Genomic DNA, 19,692 nt, shown 5'->3' with positions numbered 1-19,692 from the left:
TAAAAAAAAAATTGGAATAATAAACAAAAGATCATATATTGACATACCATGTTACCATAATAAACACAGTCATAATTAGTAAACAAAATATTTATACATAAACATGTATTCTGAAAACATATTAAACTAAAATATACAGGAGAAATTATTACAATGCAAAAACTTCAACGCAATAAAATCTAATAATGAAATAGAAATGTTGTATGTAGACACACAGATGCGATAATGTTTATGTTTCCAACGTAGATAAAGGGGACATTCCTTTTGTTGAACACTTTTTTGTTATTATATTTTTAAGACAATTATGTCCTTAATTATTAAAAAAAATACACAAATTCAAGGAAGTTACATGATTGTTTTAAATTATAACTGAATGTCCACTCTTTTTTTCAGTTATATTTTAAAAACAACTGCTATACTTTTGTTTATTATCCCAGATTTTTTTTAAAATTACAAAAATGAGTTAATACATTCAAATTCATTTTTATTTTAACCATGTTTTTATTTTTTATTTTTTCGGAATGAATTCTTTCATCTTTGAGTAGAGGAACAATTTCTTTATTTAACAATGATAGAAATATTTTATTTTAATTTTGACGCATTATCTTTTATTTTAATTTTATATTTTATACATTACATTGATTGTTAGTTTATTTTTAGAAAAAATTATATTTTTAATTCTCCTGGTTGTCTTTTAGTTCTTTTTTAAATTTATTTATGAATGTAGTTTTTTAATTATATAAAATTTTATAAATTAGATCCCCAAATCCAAATTTAAACGTTAACTATCACATAAGAATATTGATTGGAACGTCACATCCTGAATGGACTAGATATATCATTATAACCTCACACAAACATGTAAAAATAGTATTGGAAGAAAAACAAATCCAAAATATATTACATTCCCTCCCATCAAAGAATAATTTATAAAAACACAACACAATAGTCTTACATATAAATTCTAAGAATCTATATAATGCATCAAGAAGAATTTAAAGCAAACACAACCCGGCATTTATATGGTGCACCAAATGACAAAACATACTCACCACAAGACTACCATTTTCCAAGCTCGTGGTATATCTCAGTGTCCAGACATTCCGGGCAGGGGCCAGTGTTGTTGGAGCATGTGCTAGCAATTTAACTATAATCATAAGAACAAAAAAAAAAAAAACAAACAAAAGAAGTCTTAAATTTGAGGCTCACGTGCGTTTAAACAAGTTCAATGGTTCCTCCATTTCCACCCGGAAACATAGTAAAAACTTCAATGGTTCCTCCATCTCCAGCAGTAAACATTTGGAGATTTTCTGATAAGCTTTTAGGTTGGGGTAAAAATAAAATAAAATTATCACACTCTTTAAAATAACGTATTATTTATAATCCAATCAGATGTAACACGTAATAACGTTTAAATTCGAATTTGAGAATGAAATTTACGAAATTTTACATTAGAGTGACTAAATTTATAAATAAATTTAAAGAAAAATTAAACTTAAAATTAAAAACAGCAGAAGATAAAAATACAATTTTACCTTATTTTATTATAAGGTAAAATCACAGTGGGGATTTTTTGCTTTTAGCAGCAAAAGACGAAGCAGTTAACATGAGTGTGAGGGTAAAATGTCCAAAATCCGAATAGAGCAACAAGGTGCTGCTCTTGCTTTGTGCAACGCACCATTTCCACACCACACCTCCTCCTCCTCGTTTATCCATTCCCCCATCTACAACAGCTAATGCGATCCAATTCCAATTAGATCTAGGGTTTCTCTTTCCCTCGCCGGAGAACAACACCGATTTTCCGGCGCTGGCTTCACGGATCTCGCATCACTGTTTGATAATACATTGGCAAAATGCACACCAAATCGGCGCAGTCATCGTTTCGGGACCGGACGCACGAATTCCAGAGCATTGCGGAGAGGTTGAAGAAGACAGGATCAGCGCCAAATGGACAAAGCAGCAGCTCATCCAGATCGGAGGAACAGCGATCGGCGATTGCAAATCAATCAGAGTTCAACAGAAGAGCTTCCAAGATCGGCTTGGGGATTCACCAAACGTCTCAGAAGCTCGCCAAGCTCGCCAAGTGTAAGCAAATTACAATAACCTATTTTAATCGATTCTAAAACCATTTGATATGAATTAATAATAGTGATGAAGTCCTGAACCTTTCTATTCGTCTTGATTCGCAGTGGCGAAAAGGACTTCGGTTTTTGATGACCCTACTATGGAAATCCAAGAGCTTACGGGGGTTATTAAGCAAGATATCACTGCTCTAAACTCTGCGGTTGTGGATCTTCAGTTACTCTGCAACTCTAGGAACGAGAGTGGGAACGCTTCTACCGACACGACTAGCCATTCAACCACGGTGGTTGATGACCTGAAGACAAGGTTGATGAGCACCACTAAAGAGTTTAAGGATGTTCTCACCATGCGAACTGAGGTACCTTATTTGTCGTATTGGTGTGCTTCTGTGTACTTGCTAATTGCCGATGACACTGATGTGATGCTATTGTTTTTGTGAAGAACTTGAAAGTGCATGAGAATAGAAGGCAGCTGTTTTCGGCCAATGGTTCTAAGGACTCTGCAAATCCTTTTGTCCGGCAACGGCCGTTGGCTACAAGGTCGGCTGCTAATACTTCTAATGCCCCCGCTCCACCATGGGCTACCGGGTCATCTTCATCTCAGTTGTTTCCTAAGTAAGTTATGCTGTTCTTTTTGTTCCATATGTTATTTATACAATAGGTTGTATTAAATCATGCGGCATAACTTAGATATAAACGGGCTAGAACAATGAAAATAATCAATCTAAATGGGATATATAAAATTGTGTATGAGTAAGAAGCAGTGTTATCAATAGCAGATTGAGGAAAATGGCGGGAAGCCGAAAATCCTCTATATCTATAGCAGATAGCGTCACAGGCAAATAACAAAAGTTGCATAGGGGTTGAAATAATCATGATGACAAGTAATAATCACAAAAGTAACAAAAAACTTGTCATCATGATTGTTATCCACTCATTACTGTGAAGAACCATCTAATCATTTCAGAAAGACTATGGAGAAGCAAACAGATAGTATGATAAGACCTTGGGAGAATCCACTCCATAAAAGCTAGCTGATAGTTGGAGAGTCCAAGGCCTTATTACACAGCCACACTAGAATCCCATACTGTGCAATTAGATCCTAATATCCCATTTGTAGCCTTGGCACACACGTGGGCAGGCTATGCAGTACCCCTTTGGCTAGTCTTCGGTGAACACTGCAACGCCGGTGTCGCCATTCACACCGTTCATTTGTATTTTGTAGCTAAGAGACACCTGGAAGGCTCTAAATCTCTAAGACCAATTGATAAGAATGTTGAGAGAATCACACCACTAAAGCAAGCTGTTGTATTGTAGTTACTGATCCCCAGGCCTTATAAATCCCACACTAGAATCCCATACATCCAATATGGGACTCAAGTCCCATACCTTGCAATGGATCCTAACATCTTTTTCCACATATCCTCGCACCAATCTTTAGAAAATTATTTAAGGATACAATTCCTAAGTTATACTATAGAATACACCTCCCTGAAATGAAAAGGTGCTAAAAATTCATTTCCTTAAATTTTCAAGTTGTTAGTATACCTCAAAGAGCCTAGATAAGCAAATTCCAAGGAGATGGTAGTGTCCCCTTTCTCTTTAGAGTACCATCTCTAACTCTAGAAAGTTATCCCAAAAGTAGGTTATATGAGAAAGGGAATGGATAAGAAGTTTCACCAAATTTTCAAAAGGATGATTGGTGTTAAGAGAAAAGGGAGAAAATATGCAATATGTTCAACTAAGACAATAAAGGAACAGAAGCGAAGGAGAATAAAATGCATTTATGGTTAGGGAGATTCAAAATCTCAAATTTCAGCAAAATTAACAAAAACGCACTGTTGTTCCCCCCTCTTAATAAAATGGCACCTTTTCAATTGGAAGTTGCAATGTTAGGTCTGACCCAAAAGAATTGGTGAGGCTCTGGTTACAAGGCATGATTGGATCCCTTTCTAAAAAATGATTAGAACTTTGGTTATTCTCCAATATTAAGGTTGTGATGAATTATATCTGAAATTACGCTTTCACATGATTTATTTTATGGCCTTTTAAATCCACAGGAAGCAGGTAGATGGGGAGAGTCAACCATTGCTGCAACAGCAGCAGCAGCAGCAGCAAGAGGTAGTTCCCTTGCAAGACAGTTACATGCAAAGCAGAGCTGAAGCTCTTCAGAATGTTGAGTCCACCATTCATGAGCTCAGCAACATCTTTAATCAACTAGCAACTCTTGTTTCCCAACAAGGAGAGATTGCCATCAGGTTTTTGTATTCCTCACTTGTGCACTGTATAGATACATCCTTGTTGTCCTATATTGCTTTATTTGAATGCGACATATGATTATTTTATTATAAGATACAAGCTTGCTTGATTTGTTCATGATTCTGTTATGATCAAATAAGTCATCCATAATTTGTAATTTTGGATTTATGATGAGTAGATATTATGTATCAACCGAGTATCAGTTTTTCCCCCCTTTAAATCTTTGTAATGATATTTTGTGATGGATATCAGTCTATTGTTATTAGTTCAGCATGTCAATGGGCATGTGGGAGTGCTGAGTGTGTTTTTGCTCAACCTGACCCCCAACTGCACCCTTTAGGGATTTAAAATTAAACTCGTTTAGAAAATTATTAGTAGAACCACACTATACCCATCTTGTCCCTTACGCCTGAATATATTGAATTAAATTAAATTTATACAACAGTTAAAAGTGTTTAAACTAGTAAACATGAGTTAATATAATTTTCTTTATTGGTAGCTAAGATAAGCATAAAAAATGCTTATGTTGACAGGTGCTGTAGGGCAGATTGACCCTAAGTCCACACCTGCCCTATCTCATAGCAGAGCATGTTTTAAATTCACCATTCCTGCCCCATGCAGGCTGGGGCAAATTGGGTTCTCTCGGGATAGGGTTTGTTGGCTATTAACTAAAGTGGGGGGGTGTAGGAGTTGAGTGTGCCCCTCCATGAGCTTGCTTGTTTGACATCCTTGCTGCAATAATTTGAAACTAATGTAATTTGACGTGAACAATTGGATTCCTTTACTTTGATTGCTGACAAGGTGAATTGACTTTGGCTTAATTTTTTATTTTAATGGAGACATTGGTGGGGTTGATAGAGGTACTTAATTTGCAGGATCGATGAAAATATGGATGATACACTGGCAAATGTAGAGGGGGCGCAAGGGGCTTTGTTGAAGTATCTGAACAGCATATCTTCTAATAGGTGGCTGATGATCAAGATTTTCTTTGTATTAATATTTTTTCTTATGGTTTTCTTATTTTTTGTGGCATAGTCATTCTAATGACAGAGAAATGAAAACGAGGACACATATGACGCCCTTATTACTGGTGATAAGCCTTTTGTATTTCATTAATATTTCTTTCTCCAAATCTATATTCATTCTGGCAGAGTTTAGCGTAGGACCAAGTTTGTCAAATTTTATACTTGTACGTATCGATACATATAACGAGGTTAAGAACTATGTGAATTGTGTATTGTCCATCCAGTGGAGACTTTCTGTAATATTTATGCATAAATCTATCTATATTGGGAGCTGAGAAAAACAGTAGCTTGATAATGTGTCCATGCGCAGCTTATCATAGGAAAAACATAGTAAATCATTGCAATTGCAATAATGCTCGTTGTACAATTTTTGGTTTTTCAATCTGCTAATACGATTTACTATATTTAGAATAGAAAATAATATATCTTGTAATTTCTTTTACATGTTCAGTCGTATGTAGCTTGACTGCAAATATAAAACTTTTTGAGTAGCCGAACGTACACTTTATTTTGACAGGGAGTCATAAGGTGGTTTGATAGTTGGAGACGGGGCATGAGGGTGGAGTAAGAAAGTCGAGGGTTCAAATCTCTTCGTTAACTATCGATAAAAAAAAAACAAATTATTTTGAGCAGGCTGAATGTACAAGGTTAACACGGTTTCCAATCGGATTAAATTGATCCAGTGATACATGGCCTTACATTCTGAAACGATTTCATAAGCTAATCTGGAACTGTACAAGAGTTTGTATCAAAGTTGTTTAGATTTATAAAATGTAATGCATGATGTTTTTATAATTTTGTTCAAATTTTTTGGTAAAGCTTACGCTAAGTTTATAATATAAATTCCTCTAAGAAAAGAGAGTTTGTGATATAAATTTTAATAGAATAAACTTATTTAATAAACATTTCATTAAATTTTCTGTAAAAAGAAAATATTTATCTGCTCAATGTTCATTTGTAAAGGTCGGAGGGTTACACAGATATGTATGTTTTTTTCCTCTTTATGTATTAATTTTTTTATTTTTGTAAGAAATTCTTCGGACTTGGTGAGTGAGTGCGTCGGATGGAGGAAGTGGAAGCGCATTTCCCACCTTAAAACTAAAAAAAAAATACGCTCTAGATTTTGCAAGTCTAACTTTTAAACCTGCAGCCTTGGTGAAGTTGTAAAAAATGCCGACAATAAGTCTTAAGGATCTTGTTTAGGGTACTTATTAAAGAATTAAAAAAAAAGGTTTTATTTGAAAACATGTGGGAGTGTATTTAACTTTGTATTTACTTTAAAGATATAAAAGAGGTAAGAAAGTGAAAGGGATGAAAAGAAATGAAATATTTGAATTATAATAGAGTGGAGAGGTGAGATTCATACCAATTTTTATAACTTTTATTTCAAATTCATCTAAAGAGATTGAAACCTAAAAGTAATTAGAGAGCTATTTTTACTTATCTCAATAAAACACTTTTTTTTTTACTTCCTTAGCTAATGTCTTGGTTAAGTCTTGCATGAGAAATTTCTACTTTTTGGTTCTTCTAAATTTTTTGAAGTTTGATTTTAGTTCTATTTTTTTTAATCTTATTTGTATTCCTCTAATTTTGAAACTAATCCCTTTTGATCATCAAAATGATTTAGGTAGCACTTAATAAATGTTGTTAATTATTAAATGTTATCTAAGGATTAAAAAATATTTTATACTTAACATTTTGATTTTTATCATCAAGTATCACGATTAAATAATGACAAGTGACTACGACGTTATCAACTAATTTGATATGATATTCACGTATAATTTTTGTTTGTTTTAATTTTTTTAATCTCTTATCTTTTTATAAAATTCACTTATAGTCTTTCAACATGTTTTTTATGGTCTTAGTCTCTCATTTCTTCACAAATTTTACTTTTTACTCTTAATGCTTTTGTGATCACTCTTAATCCTTGACCGATGTCTATCATTGATTTTAGTCTCTTCCATCACTACTAAATAATATTTTGTGCCTAAAAAATTGTCAAGCGAGTAAAAATGAATAAGATGAGAAACTAAGACTAGTAGAAAAATGTTGAGTGACTAAAAATAAATTTTTTAAAATGTTCATCATTAAACATACAATTTCTAAAATAACTTACATGTACTTAATAACTTACAACTCACAATTATCACGTCATTAGAGAAAAAAATGTTAATGGAAAAATAATTTAAGGAAAGCTAGTCAAAATTTTGATTAGAGAGTAAAAGCAAAAAAGTTCAAATAATTTAAGGACAAAAAATATTAATAAAAAAGTTACAAATAATAATGAAATTACAAAATAAAATAAAAAAACCCTATAAAAGCTCTGTTCCGGGCGTGCTTCCTTCATTTCGTTATCTTCTCCGTATTGTTATAACCCTAGCTCGGAAGAACTACCATCTCTCGTCCATTGTCTGCGTCTCACTCATCCTCAACTCTTCCTCTCTTTTCTTCCAAACCCGAATCTGGATTCTGCTCTCTCCCGATTTCAATTCTCACGGTCTTCACCGATCGCCAGATCTCTAAGCACCGCTCTTGTTTTCATCGATTAAATAACAAACAAAAATTGGCTCAATTTTATTTTAACATCCTAACCAAAAACAAACGTTTTCACCCGATTTTAACATTCGAGAGTAAATTTAGTTTACTTGTTGATTTTTTTTTTTGTTTGTTTTGATTAAGTTTCTGTTTCTATTTAAATCGATAAACGGCGAGGTCGAGCGTTAGAATTCGAATTTCGGAGAAAAAAAGTTACAGGTATTATTAGGGGAATCGCGTGGAAGCGTTGAGGAGAGTGTTTGATCTGAGGAAGGAAAAAAATGGTGGGAGGTGGAAACAGGAGGGAGGAAGGGTCGTTGGTGTTGAACAACACGAACGTGTTTGCGGCGCTGGATACTCTGAAGAAGAAGAAGAAGTCCGATAAGGAGAAGAGCAAGGGTTCGTCGACAAAATCGCAGGCCCAGTCCGCGAAGGCCGAGGCCCAAGTGTTTTGGGCCCCGGCGCCGCTGAACGCCAAGTCTTGGGCCGACGTCGACGACGAGGACGACGACGATTACTACGCCACCACGGCGCCGCCCCAATCGGTGTGGGGCGTTTCCGAACCTCATCACAGTAAGGAGGACAAACATGGGAATTTTGAGGTGCGAGGATTTGTTTGTTTATTTGTTTTTGTTATTTATCTGTTTTTTTTTACTGTGTGGATAGATAACGTGATTCTCTTGAATTACTGGATATACTGGTGTCTAGTTTTTGTGGATGGTGAAATCGGGTGGCTATTATAAAGTTTGAATATTCTTTATTATTATATTGGTTGTTATGTGAGTTGATTCCTTGTGAATTCAGTTTATATGTGTGTTTTGAAACTAGTTGAGAAATAAGAAATCAGGTCTGGGATGTGAAAGCTATAACTATTAGCTTCTTGTACGGAGTTTGATTCTATGATTTGGATGTGATTTTCCACTTCTAAATAGATATAGCTTTCAAGTGTGTGATTTCTTACATATCAACGAGTTTCCAAATGAACTATTAGTAAATGTGAAAATTTACGTACGGGATGTGGAACCAAACACGCCGTAAGTTTGACATACTTGTGTTTTTCCGATGTAATGTTTTTGTTATAATTGTGCTTTATCTTTGGGAAGAATACATGCCGCATGTTTTTTTTTTGTCTGCCATTTAGTTTGTACTAGACTACTAGTTTTATTATGTATTGGCAAATTAGAGATTCTTTGAACTTAAAATTGTAATCACAAGGATATTTTTTTTGAGGTTACTGTCTGCATGTAATGGAAGTATATAATGGTTTGTGTTTGTGTTTGTGTGGTATTGTTTTTGCTAAGTCTAAGTCGAATGGCTAGGACAGCTGTTCCAGATTTGGTGCTTTATAGTTGACAGGGTTTCTTATTACAGGATAGTGAGAGTGAGGAAGATATTTTGGATGAAGGGGATGATGAGGTGGAGGAAGAGCATGATCATGAACCCGAAGAATCTTTGAAACCCGAACCTGAGGTTAAGAAGGATGCTGAAGTCCCTTTGCCACCACCAAAAGAGACAGAAAGGCAGCTCTCTAAAAAGGAAAGGAAGAAGAAGGAACTTGCAGAGCTTGAGGCTCTTCTAGCTGATTTTGGAGTGGCACCAAAACAAAGTAAAGATGGTCAAGATGAGTCTCAAGGTAAATTTGTAGAACTGTGCCATGTTATTTTGGATATTATATTATGTGTTTTGTGAGTTTAGTTTATTAATTAGCCTTGTTCTTCTTCTTTGTTGGCCACTTCTTTTGTTTTGCATCAACAGGTTTTTCTATTTAACTACAGAAGACAAACCTTTTTATTCAAACCACTTTTTTTAATCTTCTTTTATCTGAGAAAAGTAATTTTTTCGTGTTTCAAGATGCAAGCACTCAAAGCTTATTGTTATTGAATCTTGCTGAAATAAGATGTTGTGAAATTGCATTTGCAGGTGCTCAGGATAAGACAGGTGTTGAGACTGATGGAGATGGAGAAAAGAAAGAAAATGTCCCTGCAGAATCCAAAACTTCCAAGAAGAAGAAAAAGAAGGATAAAGCTTCCAAGGAGGTGAAAGAATCTCAAGATCAACCCAACAGTTCTGACACAAACAATGGGCCCGATTTGGCCACAGGCACCGAAAATGTGGAGGAGGATACATCTACTGTTGATGTGAAAGAGCGTCTCAAGAAAGTTGCTTCTACAAAGAAGAAGAAGTCTAGTAAAGAAATGGATGCTGCTGCAAGAGCTGCTGCTCAAGAGGCTGCTGCAAGGAGTGCAAGGCTTGCTGCTGCAAAGAAAAAAGAGAAGAACCATTATAACCAGCAACCCATCCGGTAAAAGAACCCTGCTCCTTGACATCAATACAGGAATTTGTATTTCTTGTTCATATGATGATGCCAAATAAACAGTGGGCTTTAGGCTCTGGTGAGAATGGTGATGATTCTGGTCGTATTTCAGTGGACCTGGGAAATTTTCATCTAGTTTTTTTTGGAAATTAATGTTGTTCAATTGTTCTGGACTTGCTATTTTGGCATAGAAAATTTTAGCTTTAAATATTTTACCCGAACTACATAATTGTGCATTGTAGTTCTTATATATCTTTGTGGCTGATCAGTGATCAATTAGTTCTGACTGAGTGTTTATTCTATAGAAATTCTTGTGTTGTTTTTAAGGTTATATTATAAACCTTGCCTAAATTGATCCAATTCGTTTGACATCGTTGTTTTCGGTTCAATCGGAATAGTGGTAGAGAATGCTATCTCTAAGTTATCTAGCTTGAGATACTGTATTAGTATACAGATGTTTTCAGTTGTTATCATCAATCTAAACGAATAATTCCCTTAGTGCACTCTGATTTAGTCGATTCCCATCTGAGGTGTCAAAAATAGAATAGAATAGAATAGAATGAAGATCTGCAAAAAGCGAGAAGTTAGTTCTCACTTCTCATTAGATGGTAAAAATTATGTAGATAGGTGATGTGTGTTGTAGTAAAATAAGCTTGGATGGAGTGATTTGATTTCTTTCATCTAGGGGTTGTCCTCCATTGTTTTTTCAGGAGACTGGACTGGAGCACCTTTGGATTAAGTAACAAAACATGCTACCCGTACTTTGTAGTAACGCTTGTTTTCTACTAAAATATTCTCTATGCTAATTTAGAGAAAGGTCATTCGTAAGATTTATGAACATGATAAAAAATACATTAAGATATACTATTATATAAAATGATGCATAGTTGTATTTCATCCTTTGAATAAGCATTTCCAAGTTCACAATAAATAAAACCAATTATTCTTTAATTAATTTCATGAAAAAACTCGTGATTATACATCTTATTAGTGAATATTTGAAAGGTTTTTGGCTTTGTGAGGAGGCATGAGTGGGTGATACTTGCATATTACATGATTCTTTTCTGTTCTTTTCTGTTTATTGATTGAGAATGTCACTTGATATTAAGAAGAATATTAGAAAGAATGCTATTCCTCTTTATAACATAGCATAAATAGGGAGTGCAATCCACATTTTAGTGTAGAATACTTTTATATCTTATAATTTCTTTCTAGTTATTAAATTCACAAAGAATTAAATGTGTTTTTAAAGATATTACATGTTTTTATTTTTTTTTCATTTAATATTTTTCTTATATAATAGCATAAGAGAATTAATAGAAAGATATCGTGAGAGAATACATTATTATTGTATAGTCTAATTCTTAGTAATAAAGTGTAAAAAGAGAAATAGATGGTGCATTATTCTTAACATTTCTTTAGATATAAATGGAATCATGAAATAAGCTTTCTTCTCACACACTAAGGACGATAGTTTCTCTATATTTCTTTGTATGAAAAAGGAGGAAAAAACTTTTTTTCTTCTTCTTCAGAACATGCTTCGATGAAAGCCTGAGGATCTTGAACTGTTACACCACATCCTACGATTCTTAACAGAGGAATGATACATTAGTCTATTAGCTATCAATAACGTGTATATAAGTACATTTTTTGTACCTAACAATTCCGCCGATTAATGAAATGATTTTGACCATGTGATTAGTTTTTAATGAATATCACACATGTATTGCATTTCGTCAACTATGATTTAGAACATATTTTAATAACTTTCACACTTAAACTAGAAAATATCATGGAGTTTTTGAAGAATTATAATTATAATCACTTCGATAAAAAAAAAAAAAACTAGGTGTATTACAATTCATACCTTCAAGGCATGGCTTCAACTTTAAGTCGGACAAGAATAAAACATATAATGAATAAATTAAGGGAAAAAAGATAAAAGAATGATAGCACCGCTGCACCGGAAGAGATTATAAATGACATCACCTACGAATGCGACTAGCGCAAATTTTATTAAAAAAAAAAAAATTGCGTCAATTTTATATAATTTTTTATTTTAAAATATAATAAGGTTAAATTCATAACTTGGTTAGAGCTAACTAACTGATTAACCTTTTATGTTGAGAAAATTTAGTCTTATCAAGAATAATGATTACTTGATTATTCATCAATGTCAATCATAACTGCAGACTCCACATATGAAACACTAGTATCTTACAACAAATTTTTCTTAAAAGATATATCATGTTTATAATGAAAGAATTGCTAAACTTTGCAAGATATTGCCTATAAATATTCTATGATAATCTCAATTGAACTTTCACCAATTTATCTCTCATGTTGATAAGAGTTTAGTCTAGTCTTAAGGATAATGGTTACATGTCCATCAATTAGTGTTAATCACACAACTCCTACAAGTTTAGATCCCATATATAAAATATTTCACTTGCATAAATCCCACTAAAAAGATGTATCGTGTTCATGATGAAAGAACTTTTAAACTCCTTGAAACATTGTTTAGAAATATTTCATGACAACTTCAATCAAATTTTGACTTGAGTGTCAATTGACTTGTTCATATCTCATATTGATAAGAGTCTAGTCTAGTCTCAAGGACAATAATTACTTAATTATCAATCATTCATAATCACATAACTCCTATGAGTTTATACCCTATATGTGAAATACATCATTTGTATCTCACAACAAATCTCACTAAAAATAATGTATCATGTTAATGATGATTTTTTTTAAACTTCTCAAAACACTACATAGAAATATTTCTCAATCTAATTATGACTTGAGCGTTAGTTGACCAGATCATATCTTGAGTCAATAAGAACCCAATTTACTCTAAAGGATAATGAATATTTGATCATTAATCACTTACATAATCCCTATGAGTATAAACCCCGACATACCAAATATGTAATTGATATTTCATTTTTTGAGTCTTTATTTTATGTTTTCATTTTTTGAAAATAATTTTTATTTACAAATTTTTAGGATTTAGAAAACATGTATTAAAAAGAAAATACTTTAAAGTACCATCACGTTTTTACTTCTTTATAAAAAAAATAAAAAACATTAGTTTGCTATTTTCAATTTTGAAAATATTTTTAAAATTTTAAATAAAAGTATTTTCACTCTTATATTTTGTTTTCATTGAAAATATAATAAGAAAACATTCAAACCAAACCAAGTGTAGTGACTCCTGATTTGAGTATTTATTTTCTATTTTATTTTTAAAATTTTAGAAAATATATATTGAGAAAAAAGTATTATAAGATGTTATCACGTCTTATTTTTTTCAGAAAAAATAGAAAATATTGATGTATTATTTTCAATTTTGGACTTATTTAAAAAAATATTTTCATATAAAATATCTTATAAATTTTAAATACACTTATTTTTACTCTTATTTTCTATTTTTTTAAAAATAAAAACCAAAAACATTCAATCCAAATCAAGCGCCGGGAGCTCATAGCTCTATATATATTAGTAAACGACAGCGTTAAAGGCACCTTTTCTTTTTCATTCGATTTCCCTCAAGACCAGTAACGTAATATTCTTCGTGTCTCGTTCGTTTCTTGTTTCCACTTCCCACCACCAAAACATACACACTGCACTATAATAGTTTCAACTCCACAATCAATGATCAAGATCTCACTCTCATTTGATCGCTGTCTACTTCACTTCTCAATCCCTATGTTCCATTTCGCATGCGCGCGCTTTTCTGAACCGTTAAGGGACAGAGAATAAGAGCTTCTTGGTCTCTCCCCTGTTGCAGGTTCATGCGAGGAGACAATGGACACTTTGTTTTTCGGGATAAAGCTTCGTGCTCCTTTGGAAGTTAACAACACTATCAAAAGGGTTTTCCCTAGAAGCAAGAGGTGCAATGTTTCTGCAAAACATGTTCGTTACCCATCGAGGCATGCTTTTAGGTTTTGTAGCCAAAATGTAAACTTGTTGAGGAAACCCCATGTTTCTGCAAGTGGGTCGAGGTTGAAATGCTTCAAGGAAAAGGAACCACCCTTTTCTCTCAGTGTTAGTTATTTCACCTCATTGTGGAAAGAGGGTGTTCTTTTGATGAGGGCCTCTGTGTTCACTGTTGTTATCTCTGGTTTGTGTCTTTTGGTTTGGTTTGGAAGGAACAAAGCCAAGGGTTTTGTTGAAACAAATATTTTGCCTTCTGTTTGTTCAGTGATCAGTGAGTATGTTCAGCGCGATGTTTGCTTTGGCAAGGTTGTGAGAATCTCACCCTTGAGTGTAACATTGGAGTCATGTTCATTTGGGCCAGGTGAAGAGGAATTTTCCTGTGGTGAGGCTCCCACTGCGAAGGTTCGTTTTCGCCCCCTTGCCAGTCTGTGGAGGGGGAAGTTTGTGTTTGATGCAGTTTTGTCACATCCGTGTGTCTTAGTAGTGCAAAAGAAAGACTATAGCTGGTTAGGGATACCGCTGTCTCAAGGGGGCATTCAGAGGCGCTTGTCAACCAACGAAGGACTTGATCATCGCACTAAAGTGAGGAGGGTTGCACGAGAGGAGGCGGCTGCTAAACATGTTAGAGACAGGGATGATGCCGCTAGGGAAGCTGCAGAGATGGGTTACTTTGTTTCTGAGAAGAATTGTGGTCCATCCAAGGGTGATGATAATTTAAAGGAAATTGCAACTCATTCAGTAGGAGGAACAAACTCCAAGGGTTTTTTCTGCATGAAGAAGGTGGAGCAGCATGGTCATCGTTGTGTGGACACAGGTGTTGATTATGATATGAAACATGCTGATTTGGAGGAGTCATTTAGGGTGAAGTTCCCTGAAAAAGGACTTAAGTTTTGGAAAAGAGTCATAAAAGGGCATAGAAAACACAAATTTAAGCAGAAGGCTAAAAGAAGTGACATCAGTGCATCTGGTATTGCTCTCAGAAAAAGAATTCTTGAACGTGGTGCATTTGCAGCAAATGCATACTTTCACAGTCAATCACATGGGATGTTTGAGCATCCTTTGTCATCTTCTGGATGTTTTCATTCTAGAGATCATGATAGGCAATGGGTAAAAAGTGATTTTGACAAAAATGCTGTATCTGTTGCCAGTGGTGATGATAATAGAAATGATGATAACCGTAATGGAACACAATTCAGAGATCTGGGAGTCTGGTCTCCTTCGGCAAATGAAAATATTAATGGTAATTCAAAAGATTTAAATTTTTTCGGTGATCTGTCTTCACAGACAAGGGAGAGTAAACATGAAAATTTACAATCTAGTGAGGATGTTGCAGAACATGCCAATGCTAATATTAGTACAGAGAAAAAGGAGGAGTTGAGACTTCATGTTGCACACAATCCAATTGATGTTAGTGCAACTAGGGGCCAAAGAGATTTGGTTTCTGTGAAGCCTAGGTCTGTGCTGGCAACATATTTTCAGGTTTCGTTTGAGACCTTGATTATGAAATTTGGCTTAACCTCGTTTTTTAGAAACATTGAGGGGTTGACATCTTTCTTCCTTGCTGGTCCCATTGAAAAGTTGAAGTCTGAAATGAGTCTGAAAGTTGAAGGTACCGTTGCTGAAAATGTAGATGGGGTAGATGTTCTGCAGTCTGAAGACCTAACTAAGATTCTTCCTGTTACATTGGATTCTGTTCAATTTAGAGGTGCAACTGTGATGCTACTTACATATGGTGACAGGGAAGTTAGGTGAGAGCTATTATCATTTATTATAGAAATGAAATGATGAACAAACCTTTTTACCCAGCTTATAATTTTAATGATATAGGTGTTTAGAGAGTTTCTGTAGATCCTTTTCTAAAAGTGTATGGCAGTCAACTAGCCAAATGCTATTTTTTCTACCCTTACACTAGCCTCCCTTAATTGTTTGAAAAACATTACACTGTGTCCCCTCCTATAAGGAAGGTTATTGTGAACGTTAAAATAACACCAGGAGTTTGTGAAATCTCATGAAACCTCAGGGTGTGTCAGTTTAATTTACTCTGTTGAAAATTATGATTTGCATCAATTTGAGTGTTCTATATGTTTTACTTTCAGGGTGATGGAGAATGCCAATGGCCATGTGAAGTTTCATAACCACTACTACAACCGTATAAATGTAAAACTGGGTGGAAATTGTAAGACTTGGAGATCAGATGATATATGTGAAGGTGATGGCTGGTTGTCTGTCATTGTTTTTGTTGACACTGTTGAGCAGAAATGGCATGCTAATTTGAAGATTGACCATTTTTTTGTCCCGGTAAGAAATATAGTAATTTGAAGTTTCAATATTTTGTTATCTTCCTATATTTCCATTTAAGTTGTATGTATGATTATGTACTTTATGTCTGGGTTATGCTCTATGCAGCTGTTTGAAAGGATCCTAGACATTCCAATTACATGGTCTAAAGGGATGGCCAGCGGTCAGGTGGTTCTCTAACCTTAGTTACATGAGAATTAATAATTTGATATAAGTTCGCCTATTTGATATATATTCTTTCCCTATATTTAGGTTCACTTGTGCATGTCAAAGGGTGAAACTTTTCCAAATCATCATGGACAGCTTGACGTAACAGGGTTGAACTTCCAAATATTAAATGCTCCATCGTGTTTTTCTGTATGTCTTCATTTCATCTATGTTAGAATGCCTTGTGCAATTCCTTTTTGACACTTGAAATTTCATTTGCGATATTTTTTTTATCCTTTTGAAAGGCAAGTGGGCCATTACATATGCATTGTATTTTATATTGCTCAACAAAAAATATACTTTATATTCAAGGTGACACATGCCTATTGCCTAATGAGTTTTATATTCATTAGTTTCTTTATGAAATATTAGAAGCTCTGTTTATTAGTTAAATATGTGAAATTTTTGTACCAAAAATAATACTTTACTCTTTATTTTCTGACAAATAAGGATATTTGTTATGAAGCCTGGGAAGAAGAAAGCAGCAATATTTGTTGGGGTGATTGGCCTTTCTTGTTTGATTTGGTGCATTGAGTGGAAGTCAGAAAATGTGATTTATATGGGAGGAGTTATCATGTTTGGTACAACCCCCTGTCGTCTAGTTTTTTTATTTATTTGTTTCTGCTAATGAGTAATAATGAGTAACAACTACGTACTAGTAACTGTTGATGACTACTGGATCTTTGGTCTCATATCAAGTGTTTAGGCATATTGATCTACAACCATACTTAATATTTTTGTTGTTGGCACACTTGATTAAAAGATGTTCTCCTCTCTTGTGTTTGTACTTTGTATGCTTGTTCTTGCAGGACATATCAGGAAGTTTATGTTTTCGTGGTCAAAGTATATTTTTACACAATGCATGTGGCTGGTTTGGCAGCATTCCTCTAGAAGCATCAGGAGATTTTGGCATTCATCCTGAGGAAGGAGAATTTCATCTTATGTGTCAGGTACTTATTATGTGTACATAATTATTTATTTATTGTTAGTAGATAGTAGGTTTACTAATAGTGGGCTTGGGTTTGTACTAGGGCTTGACCTGGTTAGTAGTATAAACAGTTGCATAAGGTTATTGTATAAGTGTGAGTAACATCTCATAATACATTGTTGGCTGTCATTCTTTCATTTTTCTTGTCTAAATAAATTTTTAAACTTTTATCTGCTCTAATACTTTGTTGACCAATTTTCCAGGTTCCTAGTGTTGAAGTGAATGCTTTGATGAGAACTTTCAATATGAGATCTCTCTTGTTCCCAGTATGTTTTCTTGAGTTCAATGCATTGATTTAACACTTTAAAAGTTTTTGAGTAAAATGATCATTTCCATCCTTATATTTTGTTTGTTTCCTTTCTATATCTTGTAATTTTTAAAATTGAAAATAGCAACATTGAAGTTTTATGCAAGTCATTCATAAAGTTCTTTCATTTTGCTTCATTGTTTCCTTGTTATTTTTAAAGTGCAGTACCAATGTACCATCATTTCTTTATACTTGATAGCTTATAAGTGAGCTTTTGATAAAATTTAGGTCAGATTTTCCAAAACTTTTAAGAAGCTATCTATGACTATTATAAAAGTTACACAGATTTTCAAAATTTGAGACATGACTAATGCCCGAGGTCAATTTCAACTTTTCCCCCTAAATAAAGTGATAGGTTAAATTACAATTTTGGTCGCTAAAGCGAGCCCTAGCACAACGGTAAAGTTGTGCCTTCGTGACCAGGTCATGGGTTTGAATCCGGAAACAACCTCTTTGCATATGCAAGGGCAAGGCTGCGTACAATGACTCTCCCCCATACCTTCGCATAGTGAGGAGCCTCTGGGCACTGGGGTATGCTAGTTTTTTTCTCTTGAATTTGGGCCAGGCCTAACTAAACCCCAAAAGCTAGCTTATAAGGTGCAAATTACCTAAGCCTTTATAGGCTCTACTTTGGCCATATGTAAAGTCGATGTGAGATCTCAATGAGTTCTTACCTGAAGACCCTACATTTTGATCCCTATATGATTTTTTTTAGCAAAATTGGTCCTCACCATTTACCAAAGTTATGACGGGGTTAGAGTATTTTTCATATAAGGACCAAAAAAAAACAGCATGTCATTTGTAGGGACCTACATATAGACTTACATGTAGGGACCTAAATGCAATGCTATCTTTTTTTGTTAAGGGATTAAAATGAAAAACGGTGTCAAGTATAGGAACAAATTTAACACTCTTATAATTTCAATAAACAACAGGATTGATTCATAAATGATTTTCCTTATAGGAACCAAATGTAAGGTTTTATTTTATATTTTATTTTATGTAAGGACAAACAAAAAAACAGTGTGAAAGTGTAGAGACTAAATTTATAATTTAACCAAAATGTTAGCTGATGCAATATCAATCCTTTATTTCTCTGTTTTTTTCATAACTAAAGTTTAATTATTGCAGCTAGCAGGATCGATAACTGCTCTATTTAATTGTCAAGGCCCACTGGATACTCCTATATTTGTGGGAACTGGAACGGTTTCAAGGACATTCTCTTCTTTGCATGTTGACACTCCTACAACTGTAGCATCTGAAGCACTTGCTAAAAGTAAGGAGGCTGGAGCATTGGCAGCATTTGATCGTGTACCATTTTCACATGTATCTGCCAATTTCACTTTCAACACTGATAGCTGTGTAAGTTGAAAGTGGTAATAATTTTGCACACAGTGGTTCAGACTTCAGAGTTGTGACTCATTGTTTATGTTTGGTAACACTTCCATTGCATAGCACAGATTGCTGATTTGTATGGAATTAGAGCGAGCCTTGTGGATGGTGGTGAAATTCGAGGGGCTGGGACTGTATGGATATGCTCAGAGGTATATTTCTACCTGTAATCTATTAGAAAGCATGCATTGTTTTTTTCTTTTCTTATCCGTGAGATAGCATGCTTTTATTAAGCAAATAGTTAGCACGTTGAGGGGGGACAGATTTCTTGGAAGCTTTGGCACAATCATCTAATTTTGCCACCATTATACACACTTATTCTATGACTGTTTTTTAGGGAG

The 19,692-nt window shown here is 34.2% G+C and overlaps 3 protein-coding genes across 4 annotated transcripts in view; all 3 read left to right on the top strand.

Moving 5' to 3' along the window:
- Positions 1-1,586: 1,586 nt before the first annotated feature.
- Positions 1,587-5,646, top strand: LOC114409017 (syntaxin-32-like). 2 transcript variants are annotated; one of them, XM_028372291.1, is made up of 5 exons: positions 1,587-2,085; positions 2,190-2,440; positions 2,524-2,696; positions 4,142-4,339; positions 5,254-5,646. In XM_028372291.1, the coding sequence occupies exons 1-5, from the start codon at positions 1,854-1,856 to the stop codon at positions 5,300-5,302; spliced, it is 903 nt and encodes a 300-aa protein (XP_028228092.1). In that variant the 5' UTR covers positions 1,587-1,853; the 3' UTR covers positions 5,303-5,646. The 2 variants fall into 2 exon arrangements, with proteins under 2 accessions (XP_028228092.1, XP_028228091.1); XM_028372290.1 differs by having other exon boundaries at positions 5,216-5,646.
- Positions 5,647-7,707: 2,061 nt separating this feature from the next.
- On the top strand, positions 7,708-10,557 carry LOC114409016 (general transcription factor IIF subunit 1-like). The gene is made up of 3 exons (XM_028372289.1): positions 7,708-8,505; positions 9,275-9,536; positions 9,824-10,557. Exons 1-3 carry the CDS (start codon positions 8,185-8,187, stop codon positions 10,207-10,209), a joined length of 969 nt encoding a protein of 322 aa, XP_028228090.1. The 5' UTR covers positions 7,708-8,184; the 3' UTR covers positions 10,210-10,557.
- Positions 10,558-13,765: 3,208 nt separating this feature from the next.
- The window catches only part of LOC114409015, a 33,262-nt gene continuing 27,335 nt past the window's right edge, over positions 13,766-19,692 (top strand). The window contains exons 1-8 of the mRNA XM_028372288.1: positions 13,766-15,907; positions 16,256-16,457; positions 16,566-16,625; positions 16,710-16,814; positions 17,474-17,614; positions 17,856-17,918; positions 19,091-19,321; positions 19,420-19,503. Coding sequence (XP_028228089.1) covers positions 14,028-15,907; positions 16,256-16,457; positions 16,566-16,625; positions 16,710-16,814; positions 17,474-17,614; positions 17,856-17,918; positions 19,091-19,321; positions 19,420-19,503 — 2,766 coding nt within the window. The 5' untranslated portion in view covers positions 13,766-14,027. The remainder of the gene's footprint in view (positions 15,908-16,255; positions 16,458-16,565; positions 16,626-16,709; positions 16,815-17,473; positions 17,615-17,855; positions 17,919-19,090; positions 19,322-19,419; positions 19,504-19,692) is intronic.

The sequence above is a fragment of the Glycine soja genome, chromosome 4, assembly GCF_004193775.1.
Source record: "Glycine soja cultivar W05 chromosome 4, ASM419377v2, whole genome shotgun sequence".
NCBI classification, from domain to species: Eukaryota; Viridiplantae; Streptophyta; class Magnoliopsida; order Fabales; family Fabaceae; genus Glycine; species Glycine soja.
This window is presented reverse-complemented; position numbering and strand designations above follow the sequence as displayed.